Source organism: Aegilops tauschii, chromosome 3 (assembly GCF_002575655.3).
Source record: "Aegilops tauschii subsp. strangulata cultivar AL8/78 chromosome 3, Aet v6.0, whole genome shotgun sequence".
In the NCBI taxonomy this organism is placed as follows: Eukaryota; Viridiplantae; Streptophyta; class Magnoliopsida; order Poales; family Poaceae; genus Aegilops; species Aegilops tauschii.
This window is the reverse complement of record NC_053037.3, coordinates 474,782,976-474,800,414: the sequence shown is the minus strand read 5'-3', so window position 1 is coordinate 474,800,414 and position 17,439 is coordinate 474,782,976. Positions and strand designations below refer to the sequence as shown.

Sequence of the window (17,439 nt, the reverse complement as noted above, 5' to 3'; positions counted from 1 at the left end):
AATTGCCTATTTTCCTATGCGTAACTTCTACATAAACATATCTCGCATGTTTGTCACGTCATCAGCCTCACATCTTACCATAGTTAATCCTAAAAGAAGAGGAAAAGCCTTCATGACGGTTTTTATTCATAAGGCAGAACGCTTACATTGTTTGACATGACAGACACAAGAAATTCAGGAGGTTCCTCTTGCCAAACAAAAGGGCTAGAATTCTTGGACTTAGTAGCTAAAACATATGCACCATAATGGCACCCCTAGGACAAAATCAATGGAAACATCACTAAACTCATGACAAAGGAAGAAACAATCATCGTAGACGCCGCCACAGGCCCTAGTGAATGTCGACCAGCAGGGACTCTGCCCCCCCCCCCCCCCCCTAACATCAGGGATTTAGTGCATATTTGCTAATGAACACTGAAAAAATAGTGATTATTTGCTGCTAAAAAATAGTTTTCAATGGTTTGGCCCTCCCTAATCAGTTTTAACAGCACTTGGCCCCGGTGATACATTTTTTTCTGCCTCGTACCAGCAATCTAATTATCCATGTCTACAACCAATTTTATAAAGTTCATTCTTCGCACAATGCATCTTTATCCCCAAAAAAGTAAAAACGGTTGCAGAAGATTAAGTAAATGTATGATTTGGTTATAATGTAGTCGGATGTTTGAGGTACTATAAGTGATCAAGATGTGGTAACTCATATTACAAGGGGTGTACACAGTAAGAAAAGGTGTCCAAGAATAAACAGTGTCACTTCTTATTCGGATTCAAAACGGGAATTCAAGTGCGTGGAAGCAAAGTCCAATGACTTCCCAGGAAATCGGCACATCAGTATACAAAATAAATAGTCCAGATCCAGGAGTGGTAGTTGGTACGTCGAACATGAAGATAGAAATGCGGTCGGCAGGCAAGAAATCATTCGCAGATCTTCGCCCCTCGTAGGAGTCATCAACATTTCGGAAGATCGGACGGCGGAGGCAACATCTTTTGATTGGGCAGGGGGCCGTCGTCCACCATCCACGCCATGGACAGTCCCCAGCTCAAGTGGACGTCAAAGTGGCAGTGCATAAGCCACACACCTGCCGCACGATGCACATCGAATTAGTCGACATTGGCCACTGCCGAGTAAACAAGAGTACATGCAAGTCAAGCATGCCAACAAGTGTCGATAAAGATTACCGGGGTTGTCGGCGAGGAACCGCACGGCGACCCAGCCGGCGGTGGGCACGCTGACGGTGTTCCGCTCGACGGGGTCGACGAGGTTGTACTTGGCCGGATCGTTGATGGGGTCGTAGTTGCCGAACCCTTGCCCGACCACGAAGAAGTTGAAGCCGTGCATGTGCAGGGGGTGGCTCTCGGCGCCCTGGATGGCGGTGCCCTGCATCACCAGCTCCACCGAGGTGTTGAACTTGAGCGGCACCACCCTCGTGCCGTGGGCGACGAACGTGTTGTTGGGCGGGGTGCCGGTGTAGTTGAACGGGTGCGGCGGCGTGGTCGGGAAGTTGGCCATGAGCACGCCGGCGTAGCGGCGCTGGTAGTGCGCCTCGAGGAGCGCGCTCCTGGGGCGGACGAAGGAGTTGTTGTTGATGGACGCGGCGAACTTGGTGCCGTTGGGGCCCTGGCACGTCTGGTTGGACGGGCACGGGTCCGTGCCGAGGCCGACGGTGAATAGGACGTGCCGGTCTACCGCCCGCGGCACGCGCGCCGGGTACTGCGCGCTCGCGAGGCTCCGGAAGTTGCTCGTGAACCTGGCCACGGCGTTGGTGTCGTTGTACCGCGGCAGGGCCGGCAGTGGGAGGTTCTGGGCGGAGCTGGGCGCCGTCGTGGCGTCGTACTGGAGGACGGCGGCGGCGGTGGTGTTGTCGAACGTGCCCTGGGTGTTGGTGTACGGCGCGATCGCCATGGCGAACGCCTGGGACGAAGGGTTGGCGGACGTGGTGAGCAGCACGTTCATGGTTTGCCCAGGCGAGATGACGAGCGTGCTGACGGTGAAGGGCTTGACGTAGTTGGCGTCCGCCTCGACGACGGTGAGCGTGTGATTGGCGATGCCGAAGAAGAGCTCGTCGTTGAGCGCCGAGTTGATGAGCCGGAGCATGTACATCCTCCCGGGCTGCACCTTCAGCGTGTACGTGTCTGGCACGCGCATTTCAGTTGCCGACATTTTCATCAGAAAAAAAGTAGACGAATTGCTTTATTAACTGCTGGGCTTGCAGGCCTGGCATGTTGATGATTTGGGAGAGAAGTAAAAGTACCTTTGGACGAGCAGTTATAAGTTGGGCCTGGGAGCCCATTGAAAGTGTAGGCGTCGGAGACATTTGGGCCAGCGCCAGTCTGAAGGGCCTGGCTGATCACCGACTCGGTATCGGCCTTGAACCACTCGCCTGCCAACAACATCCATTCCAACGAGCAATTGAGCATCCCCTCAAAAAAAAAGATGCAAGATCCCGAACAAAGCACGCACGTACCGAACATGATGGGCACCTCCTTGTAGGGGGCGGCGAACGGGTAGGGCACGCCGAGCCCGGGGAGGATGAGGAGAGGCCCGTAGAGGTGCACGCGGAGCCAGGAGAGGTGCGCGTGCCACCACAGCGTGCCGCGCTGCCCGGCGACGGTGAAGTCGTACACGTAGCTCTGCCCCGGCTGGACCGGGCACTGCGTGATGTACGCCGGCCCGTCCGCCCACCCGTTGCGCAGCTGCCGGAGCCCGTGCCTGCACACAAAAGACCGTTACTGAAACATCATCATCATAGATCATACAGCACCGTACATGCGTACAGGTATCGATGTCGTTCCTCACCAGTGGAACGAGACGTTGCGGCTCATGTGGTTGTGCACCGTGACCACGAGCCGGTCGCCCTCCCGCGCGTCCAGCCTCGGCCCCGGGAACTGCCCGTTCACCGTCGGGATGCTCTTGGTGCCGCACAGCCGCGTCACGCTCGTCATCCCCACCTGAAGATGACACAACACGAACGGTCAAGGAACAACGATGCATGCGTCGTTCACTCTTCAAGAAGATAACACAGACGTCGTGAGTACATTGAACGTGTAGCGCCGGGTGACGCCGGCGGCGAGGCCCGGCAATGCGAGGAGGACGGCGAACGCGAGGAGGGGGCATGCGGAGGCGGCGGCGTGTCGCCGGAGGCCACGAGGAGCGCCCATTTTGTGTGGCTTGGTTGCACCTCGAAGCAAGTGAAGTGGTGCACTTACCGAGAAATGAGTACGGGGTCTATATAGGACCATGATCGCTTCGTGCTCTGCATGGTAGCAGGTCACACCCGTGGTAGTTGTTGGCCGATCAAGTTGGTGCGGCTCCATAGCAAAACTTGGCATTGGGCCATTTGCTCGTCCGTTGCTCTTTTTTCTTGAGTTAATTTCACTTTTTATCCCTTAGTTTCACCTTTGTGACACAAAATACCTCATTTAGTAGTTTGTTCACATTTTTTATCCAATTTTAGTTAATTTGTGCCACTAACTACCCCTTTTAAAAAAATTGCCCGTTATGTGCTTGGACCTACATTCCAATGCTAACTGAGCTTGCCACGTAGGCTAGTATTAAGTTTTTGCAAGGGAGATGCTTCCTCTTCTTACCGCCAATGATCTCAACAACACCATCCTACTGGGACCCAGACTATCCGGTTAGAGCAACTCCAACAGGCCGACCTAAACGGACGGCGATTTCGTTCGCTTATTGTCCGATTGGGTCGGCCGACCACCCGGCGTCCGCCCTGTTTTTGATATGGGTCGGCAGCGCGCTCAACGCGCCGACCCATATGTGCAGGCGTGGCCGGCTGGCCGCCCAATTTTACATTGATTTTGCATTCAAACATATTGTGAAATGAAAATGTTTAACAAGCCAAATAGTCTGGCCGCCCAAATAAATAGTATAGTTTTACAAGCCAAATACAAATAAAAATGTTTCACATAGTTTTGCAAATGAATAAAAGAAGATACATCTATTGGTTGCCAACATGAGTCCACATATGCTCAACCAAATCATTTTGCAGTTGCACGTGAGTTTCCCAATCACGCATGTCTTCATGAAACTGAGTGAACTGCTCAAATGTTGACGCTACTCCATGCTCAGGCACAACATTCTCACCCTGAAACTGAAAGCCTCGATCGTACAGACGTTCAGGGCGCTCGTCTTGTATGATCATATTGTGCATGATCACACAACCAGTCATCACCTCCCATAGTTTCTGCGTGCTCCAAGTATTAGCAGGATACCGAACGATGCCCCATCGAGATTGCAAAACACCAAAGGCACGCTCGACATCCTTCCTAGCACTCTCTTGCTCTTGGACAAATCTTTTCCCTTTTTCTCCGACAGGGTTGGGTATTGTCTTGACAATAGTGGTCCACTGAGGATAGATACCGTCACCCAAATAATACCCTTTGTCGTAGTTGTCGCCGTTGACAGTAAAGTTCACCGGTGGGCTGTTGCCTTCGGCAAGCCTAGCAAACACCGGCGAGCGCTGAAGCACGTTGATATCATTGTGTGATCCAGCCATGCCAAAGAAAAAGTGCCAGATCCAGAGATCTTGAGACGCCTCGGCCTCTAGTATGACAGTGCAAGCCCTGACATGTCCCTTATACTGCCCTTGACAAGCAGAGGGGCAGTTCTTCCACTCCCAGTGCCTGCAGTCTATGCTGCCAAGCATCCCCGGGAAGCCCCTGCTGGCATTCATCGCCAACAAACGGGTTGTATCTTCAGCTGTCGGCTCTCTCAAGTACTCAGGGCCAAACACAGCAATCACAGCCTTGCATAACTTATACAGGGACTCTAGGCATGTAGACTCGCTCATACGGACATACTCGTCAATGAGATCATCGGACACTCCGTATGCAAGCATTCGGATGGCGGCAGTGCATTTCTGATAAGAGGATAAACCAATCTTGCCAACGGCATCCTCTTTGCACTCGAAGTAGTCATCATAGCCGACCACTCCCTCTCTAATACGGTTGAAAACATGCCTACACATACGGAACCGGCGGCGAAATTTGTGATGTTTGAACAATGGGTTTGTTGTATCAAAGTAGTCCTTCCAGAGAAGGAAATGCCCGCTCTCTCGGTTGCGATTCAACGCTGGAAGGTGGCCCGGAATGGAGCCACGAAACAACGGCCGCTGGCTGTTGAGGTGGTGATGGACCAACACGGCAGCCAATATCTCCTCCTCCTCGTCGGACGACGAATCGTCGGAGTCGCAAAGGAAATTGTGGAAAAAGAACTCGTCGGCGGAGTCCATTTCGTACCTTGGCAAACTGTCGAACAGCTTGCGGGCGTCGACGAAGGAGACGGCCGGCGAGGGGAGTCGCGGCACCCACAGACCAGCTAGCTGCCCTGCCGGGGTCCAACGAGTGTGCCGGCGTCCGACGAGCGTGCCGGTCGAATGTGGCAGGGGCGGCGAGGCGGCTTCTTGGAGACGGGCGGCTGTGCGGTGGGAAGCAGTTTGCTCCCCGGGGGCAAAACGGCGGCGAAGGGCGACAGGGGGAGGGGGCGGCGTTGCTGGGCGGATGTGGAGGCGGCGGCAGCTGGAAGAGTCGCTGGAAAAAATGGGCGGCGGCGTCGGCGACGGAGGAGGCGGGAGGGTTGCTTTGTTGGCCGCAGGGTGAGACGGGAGGCCAATGTGCCACAGACCAGCGGGCCCGGGGACAGGAGTAGCCGAGCGCGTGCGCGTCCGTCGCGTGTCCGGGCCGACGCAAATCAGGCTAAAAAATGGGCCGGGAATGGGTCGCCTGCGGACGAAAAACGGACGCGCGTCCGTTTGAGTCGACGCGTTGGGCCGCCTTTTGTGTCCGCGCCGACCCAAACGGAGGCCGAGGACGAAATGGGTCGCCCCATTGGAGTTGCTCTTAGCGTCTCCGCTACCCGAGCCGGTTCAACTTGTTGAAATCCAGCGAAATCTCGCACGAAAACTTGTTCCCCCGATGTTGAGCCACACTAGGTTCTTGAGCATGAAGAGCGACACTGAGATCCCGACGGAGAAAACTAGCTGACGTGGCAAGTCTGGTCGGCAATGAGACCTGGGTCCAAACAGTAAGAAAGGTAAAAAAGGGGGTAATTGTTGACACATATTAGCTTAAATTAGATAAAAATGTGAAAATCGGCTAAATGATGTATTTTTGGTAAAAAAAAAGGTAGACCTGGGGGCGAAAAAGTGGAATTAACTCTTATTTTGTTCAAATGAGCCAACGCTCTATATAAATCAAAGGACAGTGATATTTGGCAACAGTGTGCCCGATAGGAAATGTACCATACCAACCTGTCGATCACCCACCAGCTTACCAGGCCGATCACCGTACAAGGCCCAACAGAAAATGCCATCCCCCCACGACGCACTTTCCAGATCGCAACTTTCCCCCACCCCCCTTATCTCCCACGCAAGTATACCCTCTCTCACCCTCCCCACCACACCCACACGCCCCTCCCCACCACCCACCCGCCCCTCCCCCCTACATAGCTGCTCAAAATCAAGCCCTCCTCCAGATCTGGATCAAACCAGAGCAAATCATCAGGGAAGCGGCGGAAATTACCAGGGATACAGCGAAGAAATCACCAGGCAACATCACCTCACCCTGGTAAGAATCAAGACTCATCCAAAATCTCCAAAAAATCCTGCTTAATACAAAGACTTACCCCACCCCCACCCCAATCTATGCAAAAATTACCATCCTTCCACCTTATGGAAACAGAATAAGCAAACTTCTCTCATAATTCTGCCTATTGCAGTGACTTACCAATCAACTAAGTACAAAATTACCAACCCCTCGTAGTTTTTGTTACCAACTTTATGCAACATAACAGAGTACCCAAAATAATATCCCATTCCCTTGCTACAAAAAACATAGATTTTGTGTCTACCATGGAAAAATAAAGACAGATAAAGGAAAGAGGAACCTTTATTGATCACAAAAATCATTCTCTCATACAATGGAAAATGCATTGCAAAAAAGGTTCATTTTTTAGTCTACAAGAATGTTATACTGCATGAAGTAAATAAGTTATCAATCTGTACATAGTAAAAGTTATCATCCACTTTAGCTAAGTACTAACATTGGATAAAGAAAAGTGGTGCCTTTTAATGGAGATGCTCATGTTGTAGTGTAATTGTCCTGTTTAGTGTTCTTCCCAATCACCCTTGCGATTCTTGCCTTCAAACAACTGTGTAAAGAGTAAACAAAAGAATGAGTTTCAAAAAAAGAGTCAACACGTGTAAATGTATACTAACGTGCAAACGTAAAAACAATCAAGCAGGAGTAGATAATGGATGCTAGCAGAGGAGATAATGTAGAATATGGAGGCGGAGGGAGAATGCATGAAGAGGACGATGCAGCGCGCACACCAAGCAACAATTCTGCATACCCAAACATCATCGAAACAGGTAAAATTACCAACATTATTGTTTACATATCATCATGGAATGAAAAACCCAGTTTTTTACTTTATTATTGAAGTGGGTTTGAAAATTACCAGCATTGGTGCACACATATTACCAGGTTCAAAAAATGCAAATTACCAGGGTTTTTTAGGCAGAAAGAATACTTTACTATTGAAGTGGGTTTGAAAATTACCAGCATTGGTGCACTCATATTACCAGGGTTGTTTAGGCAGAAAAGAAAGATAAATTCACTGAATCTTCAGAAAACTACCATGATGGAAAATTGTTATTTATCATGCAATATTCACTAATCTACCAGGCCAAATTGCAGGTGCTCGGGCAATCAGCGCAAACAACAGCTTGCCCAGTGGTGGAACAAATGCACATAGTGCTGGAACAAATGCAAGCACAGGAGCTGGGAGCCTTGGAGAGCAGACAATAAGCGAACCAGCAACTCCAGAATCTGCTGGGATCGACGCTGATATGGAAGGCAGCAACATGGAGGCATATTCCACACCTAAGCCACCTTTACAAGGGACAAAATTTGACACCCTGGAGAGCGCACGTGACCACTACAACACCTACGCACGCAGGACTGGCTTTGCAATTAGGCAGCAATTCAAGAAAGAGAGGGTTGATGGAACTATAAGCAGGGTGCTCCTAGTTTGTACAAAATATGGCAAACGACGCAAGGACAGGGATGAGCTGCAAGATGTGGAAAACCCAGCCAGCATTGTCAAGAAGAGGGAAAAAAGAAAGTTGTTAGGACTGAATGTGAAGCGCACATGTACCTATCCCACGATGATGCATGGTGGACTGTTGACCGTTTCGAGGACAACCACAATCACCCCCTGATCAAAAAGCCGTCCCTAAAAAAATTCTTATCATCACATTGGTACATTCCGAAGGAGGAGTAGGACTTCTTGAGGGTTCTGCACGGATGCAACGTTGAGACTGCGAGGCAGATGCAGCTGATGTCATGGTTCTACGGAAGCGGTAAAGACATACCCTACACGACACAAGACATTGCTAATCAACGACCTAAGTTCCGCTTAGAGCACCGCCACAAGGACGTTGGGAGCACAATTGCATACTTCCAAGAGATGAGGGCCAAAGATTCATATTTCTACTAGATAATCAAACTTCATGGTGAGGACATGGTTGAGAACTTGTTCTGGATAGATGGCGCATCACGTAGGGCATATGCAAAGTATAATGACTGTTTGTCGTTTGACACGACATACATGACAAACATGTACAAGATGCCGTGTGCACCATTCATTGGAATTAATAACCATGGTCAATCCATCCAGTTTGGGTGTGGCTTCGTTCGAAACGAACTAAAGGAAAACTTTGTGTGGCTGTTTAACACATTCCTCCATGCAATGGGTGGTGTTGCCCCAAAAAACATCATCACAGACCAGGACTTTGCAATGAGGAGTGCGATCGACGAGGTCTTCTTGAACATAATACACAGAAATTGCCGCTGGCATATAATGAAGAAGGCGCAGGAGAAACTTGGAAAGCTTATGGCTGATGATAAACCACTAAACAAAGCGTTCAAAGTTTGTGTCGACAACAGCTTGACTGGTACGTAACTAATCTGTTGACCCATTTTAATTACCATGCAGCAAACTTGAGAAGCCATATGAATATGTGTGAGGCACAAGTTACCATGTGTGGGTCTACACAAGTTACCATGATCTTGTTGGTTATATTACCAGGGGGCAGTTTCATTGGACCAACATCAAATTAGAATGGGAACAATGTGTGGACATGTAATCACCATCTGGGAACAAAAGAAAAATAACAAACAAAACATTTTAACATTTGATAATAGCAAAAAATGGGTCTGGTTATTTTGTACCGGAAAAACTACATATGTTGATACCAACTATTGGTTTAGAAAAGTTACCAGACTAGGTGTAAGACAAACAAAAAAAAGAAAAGAAAACTTTCACATATCAAAAAGAACAAAAAAAGATCTGGAAAATTTGTTCAATGAAGTTACCATCTAACAACTAAGAAAAGTTACCAGCATACTTGTACTTTAATTACCAATGATTGTGTATGACGTTGTAACTGTCTCATGGTGGGCAATGATGGATGAATATGGCCAGATCGACAACGAACATTTTCACTGGTTGTGCGAAAACAGGAAATGTTGGGCCCCAGTGTACTACATGAAGCATTTCTTTCCATTCTTGCAGACAACTGCAAGGAGCGAGGGATTCAATGCTGTGCTCAAGAAGTACGTGAACCCCAACAACTCATTGATTGAATATGCAACTCAATACACTACAATCCAGGAGAAAGTAATGGTGGTTGTGGCGAAAGAGCAAGTGGACACAATTTACAATGAGGCAGACATGTATTCATTGTGAAGGAAATATGCCCTAGAGGCAATAATAAATTTATTATTTATTTCCTCATATCATGATAAATGTTTATTATTCATGCTAGAATTGTATTAACCGGAAACATAATACATGTGTGAATACATAGACAAACATAGTGTCACTAGTATGCCTCTACTTGACCTCGTTGATCAAAGATGGTTAAGTTTCCTAGCCATAGACATGAGTTGTCATTTGATTAACGGGATCACATCGTTAGGAGAATGATGTGATTGACTTGACCCATTCTGTTAGCTTAGCACTTGATCGTTTAGTTTACTACTATTGCTTTCTTCATGACTTATACACGTTCCTATGACTATGAGATTATGCAACTCCCGATTACCGGAGGAACACTTTTTGTGCTACCAAACGTCACAACGTAACTGGGTGATTATAAAGGTGCTCTACACGTGTCTCCGATGGTACTTGTTGAGTTGACATAGATCGAGATTAGGATTTGTCACTCCGATTGTCGGAGAGGTATCTCTGGGCCCTCTCGGTAATGCACATCACTATAAGCCTTGCAAGCAATGTGACTAATGAGTTAGTTACGAGATGATGCACTACCATATCGTAGCGGTGCTTAGGCGAAGCCCTGCATCGGTAGCTTCATCAACATCGTCACCACGCCGTCGTGCTGACGAAACTCTCCCTCGAGCTCTACTGGATCGTGAGATCGCGGGACGTCACCGAGCTGAACGTGTGCTGAACGCGGAGGTGCCGTACGTTCGGTACTGAGGATCGGTCGATCGTGAAGACGTACGATTACATCAACCGCGTTGTCATAACGCTTCCGCTTAATGGTCTACGAGGGTACGTGGACGACACTCTCCCCTCTCGTTGCTATGCATCACCATAATCTTGCGTGTGCGTAGGAATTTTTTTGAAATTACTGCGTTCCCCAACAGTGGCATCCGAGCCAGGTTTATGCGTAGATGTTATATGCACGAGTAGAACACAAGTGAGTTGTGGGCGATACAAGTCATACTGCTTACTAGCATGTCATACTTTGGTTCGGCGGTATTGTTGGATGAAGCGACCCGGACCGACATTACGCGTACGCTTACGCGAGACTGGTTCTACCGATGTGCTTTGCACACAGGTGGCTGGCGGGTGTCAGTTTCTCCAACTTTAGATGAACCGAGTGTGGCTACGCCCGGTTGTAAGTGCATCTAGTGCCACCCCTAGTTGGTTTTGGAGTATTGACGACAAACCTGGTTGAGGGACTAATGTGTTTGTGAGAATTGCAGGATAACACAGGTAGTAGTCCCTCATAGATTCGGTTTACCTACCGGAGATGACCCCTAAAAATGTGTGAAGACATTGAAGACAATGCTGGTATGTGAAGATATTCACATTGAAGACTATGACATGAGAAGACATCGCATGAAGACTTTGGAGCGCGAAGACATAGTTGTTTCGTAGTTTCATTTTCTTCTTTGTTGAGTCATAGGAACCACCGTACTATTAAGTGGGGTCCAAGTGAACAAAGTCAGAGTGACTGAAGTGATGCTCAACCAAATCCTATGTCTTTGAGCGAAGACAATGAGAGCAAATCTTATCCAGAGGCAGATGTATCAGCTTTACTTGTAGCCCAAGTCAAGCTGCCGCGTGTGTTTGAAATCTGACCGTTGGAACACGTGTCAGTTCCTTAGTGACCCAGGGTCATTTCGGACAAATCGGGTCGGGTTGCCTAGTGGCTATAAATAGCCCACCCCCTACACCATAAATTGGTGGCTGCTCAGAGTTAGTGCACGGCTTTTGTCGTTTGAGAGCAACCCACCTCTGAAGCTTTTGAGAGACAGAAATCCTTGCGAGGACAAAGCCCAAACACCCAGATCCAAAGAGTGTTAGGCATCACTGAAGTCTTTCTGTCCGCGTGACCTGAAGACTTGTTACACTTGAGGACTGTGAATCCTCCAGCCGGTTAGGCGTCGCGTTCTGAGCATCCAAGAGTCATTGTGGATCGCCGGTGAACGTAGTCTGTGAAGGTTTGGAAGTCTACCTTGAAGACTTACCTGAGTGATTGGGCGAGGACTGGGTGTCCTTAGCTCAAGGGGAATAAGGTGAAGACACGGTCTTCTGAGTTAAATCTCAGCCTCCCTAACCAGATGTACAGTTGTCACAGCAACTGGAACTGGTCCAACAAATCCTTGTCCTCACCAAGCGACTGGTTCTGTCTTCTCCCTCTCTTTATTTACAGTCTGTCTTCGTGAAGTCATTGCCTGCTTGTGTTACCTGTTTGACTTCACTGTGTGACTTCGATTGTTGTTTGGCTTCTCACTATCTTCCATCTTGATCATTACTACCTAGCTGCTATTAGTCTTCGTGCTTTCACTTCATTGAATACTTGACTATGGCCTGCCTAGTGTAGTCTACCTTCCGCTGCATGTTAATAGGTTCATTTCTATCGTTTGTCTTCGAAACTCCCATGTTTTGAAGACTTTCATAAAAATCGCCTATTCACCCCCCCTCTAGTCGATAACTAGAACTTTCAATTGGTATCAGAGCAAGGTACTCCCTTGTTCTATGTGATTCGATTTAACCACCAGGAGTTTTAGCTATGTCGACTGCAGGGATAATCAAAGTCTCCGCTGCGTGCCCTGTCTTCGATGGAACTAAATATCCCTACTGGAAGAATAAGATGCGCATGCATCTTGAAGCCATTGATGTCGAACTCTGGTATGTCGTCAAGAATGGCGTTCCCAAGACTGGTGAAGGTGTCACCCCTGCTGATGTCAAGAAGTTCATTCAACTGGATTCTACTGCCAAGAACATCATCTGTGGTCATCTGACCAAAGGACGGTATGGCCATGTGAGTGCTCTGGAAACGTCGAAGCTAGTCTGGGACTGGCTCTCCAAGGTCAATGAAGGCGTCTCAACCCAGAGAGATCAAAGGATCAGTGTTCTTCGCAACCTCTTCAACCGCTTCAAGAGAAACGACAGTGAGAATGTCCAGCTCACGTTTGATCGCCTCACTGACATCACAAATGAGCTTCGTGCTCTTGGAGCCACTGAAATCACCAAGCATGAAATCGCCAAGACACTCCTGAGATCACTTGACAACTCGTTCGACACCCTTGCCCTGATGATACAAGAATGCCCTGACTTCAAGACACTTGATCCGTATGACATACTTGAGAGGCTCAACACACATGAGTTTCAGCTATCTGAGAAAAGAGATATCTATGGTCCCAACTATGGCCGAACTCGCGCTTTGAAGGCAAAGGCTGTTTCCTCATCTGAAGAAGAATCTGACTGCAGTTCTGGTGATCCTGAAGATATTGGAAAAGAGCTTGCTATGCTTGTGAAGAAGTTCCAGAAGTTCACTAGGAAGAAAGGCTTCAGAAAGTCTTCACGATCCAGCTCAAGAAATGATGAAGCTTCCACTCATGACCATAAGAAGAGAACATGTGACAAGTGCAAGAAACCTAGACACTACATCTCTGAGTGTCCCTAGTGGGACAATGAGAACAAGAAGAAGAAGAAGAAGAAGAAGAAGAAGAAGAAGAAGAAGAAGAAGAGCAAGGAATATGATTCTGATGACAAGAAGAAGAAGAAATCCTCAAAGTCTTCTTCCAAGTCTTCGTCCAAGTCTTCATCACATAAGAAGAGCTCATCTGGCAAGGCCCGTGCTTTTGTGGGCAAGGAAATGGATTCAGAGGAGGAGTCTGCTTCTGAGGAGGCGGAGGTGGAGTCTGAGGAAGAGTCCAACTTCGGCGTTGCAAGTCTGGCTCTAGCTACAGCCTACGTTGCCAAGTCCATCTTCAACACTGAAGACATTGGCTCCGTCACCAACGCTGATGCTAATGACAAGGATGACTCTGCTCCCACCTACTGCTTCATGGCACGCGGTGCCAAGGTAAACTCACGCGATGCTTACTTTCAAACATCAAGTGAAGATGACTCTGACTGTGAATCCAAACCCAGCTACAAAACACTTGCTAAAATTGCAACTGAACAACAGAAAGCTATGGAACATATTCAAAAACTGTTAGACAAAAGCGATGCCCTGTTGGACGCGGAAATGACCCGATCTCAGTCCTTAATTGAAGACATAAAAAATCTTCATGTTAAGTACGAGGAACTTGAAAGTCGTCATGAAACGCTCTCGACAACTCGTGAAAAGCTTTCCTACGATTATCTTCAAAGGAAGCAAGAACTTGAGAAATTGAGAGCGGCTCATGAAGATCTTCAAAAGGAGAATGAGTCACTTCGCGCTCAATAGACCAATCCCGCTCAGGAAGGATTTGAACCACCATGTCTAAAATGCCTTGAGCGTGATAACGCTACTTCTGTTGCTGAATGCTCTACTGCTGCTACTGTTGCAATATCTTCAACTGCTGATGTGGTAACTAACCCCTTTGCTGAGGATGCCACCACTATTGCTGATGAAAATGCTAGGTTGAAGACATTGTTTGAAACAGGGATGTACAAAAGTCTCAAAGGGCATCAGACACTGTGCGATGTCCTCAAAAGGCAGATTCTGAACCGAAACCCTAGGAAAGACGGTGTTGGGTTCGAGAGGAAAATGAATGTTGATGGTTCTTGCCGGAAACCTGAGCAGTACCCCAAAACCAAATGGGTTGCTGCAAAGGAACCTTCAGTGGATCCATCCACCTTATCTGGCTTCACTTGTGCTAACCCCGTTATCATTGATGAATCCTTTGATGCAAACTATAAACTGTTTAAGAATCAGAATGGTGAAGTGATTGCCAGGTATATTGGTACTAACCGCAGGAATGGGCCACCTATGAAGAAGATCTGGGTACCCAAAAGCTGTCTTGAGAATCTTCCTGTGAATGTCATCATGACAACACAAGGGAAGAAGACAAACCCCAGACCAAAGGCTTCATATGGTCCAAAGGCTTCATACAGACACAGGACTCACCTGAGTCACCCTAACGCCAATGTTTTGCAGGGAAATAATACTCAGATGTATGAATATGAGCGTGTTTCTTCAAACCGCTATGTTCATAAGACCAAGAACTTTTCTTCTTATTCATATGAGTATTATTCTCCTCCTGCAAGGCTATTTGCTAGGGCTCCAAAGCCGAAGTTCTCAGATGCTGCACTTAGACTCATTGCTTCTAAGCCAGCCCTGAAGATGTGGGTGGTTAAGAAGAATTAACTTTCTTTTGCAGGGAAAGGTCTCCAGCCGGAAATCAAAGGCGTCCGATGCTATTGCTGGGGACCTAAAACATCTTGTAGGGCGCAAGATAAAATGCCCAAATGGTCTCACTATGTATTTTGTTCCTGAATCACTTGCCAAACATCCTATAAGTCCTAACCTTGATCTGAGCTTTGATAATCCTCTTGTCTGTCAAATTTTTATGCTTAACAATACTCTTGGTGAAGCCTATCCCCCTAACTGTACTGTAGGGTATGACACCAAAGTCTTCATAATGGATTATGGACAGCGGATGCACTAATCATATGACTGGTGATTGAAGTCTTCTCATGGACTCAACCTTACGTCCATCTGACAAGAGTCACATCACATTTGCTGACACTGGTAAAAGTAAGGTATTGGGTCTAGGTAGAGTTGCAATCTGATCAGCACATGGATAAAGTGATGCTTGTTGAATCCCTTGGTTTCAACTTAATGTCTGTCTCAATGCTTTGTGACTTGAACATGATTGTGATATTTGGAAAATATCGTTGCCTTGTACTAATGGAATCTGACAAGTCTCTAGTCTTTGGAGGGTATCGGAAAGATGATTTGTACATGGTAGATTTCTCAGCAGGACCATAGCTTGCAGTATGTCTTCTAGCAAAAGCTTCAGAGTGCTGGCTCTGGCATCGGAGGCTAGGGCATGCTGGCATGAGGAACTTGTACACTCTCGCGAAGAAGAAACACGTCATAGGCATCGAGGGAGTCAAGTTCAAGAAGGATCACTTGTGCGGTGCCTGCGAAGCTGGAAAGATGACAAGGCCAAGCATCCCTCGAAGACAATCATGACGACATCTCAACCCTTCGAGCTGCTACACATGGACCTATTTGGCCCTACTCACTACTCTACTCTCACTACTACTGCTTGTCTCTATGGCTTCGTCATTGTTGATGATTATTCAAGATATACGTGGGTGCATATGATTCTCTACAAGACTGAAGTGCAGGATGTCTTCAGACGCTTCGCCAACCGTGCCATGAATAACTATGGCATCAAGATCAAGCATATCAGAAGTGACAACGGCACAGAGTTCAAGAACACCGGCCTTGACCTTTATCTGGATACATTGGGCATCACTCATGAGTTCTCCGCTCCATATACACCTTAGCAGAATGGCATCGTGGAGCGCAAGAACAGAACATTCATTGAGATGGCTCGGACGATGCTTGATGAATACAAGACTCCAAGAAAGTTCTGGCCTGAAGCCATTGATACTGCATGTCACGTCATCAACCGTGTTTATCTTCACAAGCTTCTGAAGAAGACATCCTATGAACTCCTAACTGGTAAGAAGCCAAATGTCAGTTACTTCAGAGTATTTGGTGCTAGGTGCTGGATCAAGGATCCACATCACACTTCAAAATTTGCACCGAAAGCACATGAAGGTTTTATGCTTGGTTACGGAAAGGATTCACACTCCTACAGAGTTTTCAACCTCTTTCACTATAAAGTGGTTGAAACTGTAGATGTGCGCTTCGATGAAACTAATGGCTCGCAAAGAGAGCACCTGCCAAATGTGATAGATGAAGTTCCACCTAGTGAATCCATCAAGCTTATGGGAACTGGAGAAATCATACCGTCTGAAGCTCAGGCTGAAGATGAACTTATCATTTCTGCACCTAATCAACCTGAAGACAATGCTCAGCCTGAAGACAATCCTCCTAATGATGACAATGATCAGCAAGAGCAAAATCTTCGTCCAGTTCATCCTCGTGTTGCAAATGAAGTACACATTGAGAGGATAATTGATAGCATCAATGCACCTGGTCCACTCACTCGTTCAAGAGCAACACAGCTAGAAAATTTCTGTGGGCACTTTGCATTTGTCTCAATATCAGAACCCAAGAAAGTTGCTGAAGCCTTCATGGAACCTGAATGGATTCAAGCTATGCAAGAAGAGCTTCAACATTTCAAGCTGAACAATGTGTGGGAACTTGTCAAGCGTCCTGATCCTCGCAAGCACAACATAATAGGCACCAAATGGATACATCGCAACAAGCAAGATGAGCATGGTCAAGTTGTCAGAAACAAGGCTCGTCTCGTTGCCCAAGGATACACTCAAGTTGAAGGGATTGACTTCGATGAAACATTTGCTCATGTGGCTAGGCTTGAAGCCATTCGCATACTGCTAGCCTATGCAAATCATCACAACATCCTTCTGTATCAAATGGATGTGAAGAGTGTGTTTCTCAATGGCAAGATTGAAGAAGAAGTGTATGTTGCACAACCTCCTGGCTTTGAAGATCCAAAACATCCTGATATGGTATACAAGCTCAACAAGGCATTGTATGGCCTCAAACAAGCCCCTCACGCTTGGTATGACATACCCAAAGACTTCCTGAAGAGCAAAGGCTTCAAACTTGGTTCCCTGGATCCCACACTCTTCACGAAGACATATGATGGTGAACTGTTTGTGTGCCAAATATATGTGGATGACATTATCTTCGGCTGCACTAACCAGAAATACAGTGATGAGTTTGGACACAT

The 17,439-nt window shown here is 47.3% G+C and overlaps 1 protein-coding gene across 1 annotated transcript; it reads right to left on the bottom strand.

Annotated features, from left to right (window-relative positions):
* Positions 1–733: 733 nt before the first annotated feature.
* Positions 734–3,195, bottom strand: LOC109786257 (putative laccase-5). The gene is made up of 6 exons (XM_020344840.4): positions 3,037–3,195; positions 2,798–2,949; positions 2,466–2,710; positions 2,253–2,381; positions 1,180–2,133; positions 734–1,079 (listed from the first exon to the last, which is right to left on the bottom strand). The coding sequence occupies exons 1-6, from the start codon at positions 3,157–3,159 to the stop codon at positions 949–951; spliced, it is 1,734 nt and encodes a 577-aa protein (XP_020200429.1). The 5' UTR covers positions 3,160–3,195; the 3' UTR covers positions 734–948.
* Positions 3,196–17,439: the final 14,244 nt, after the last annotated feature.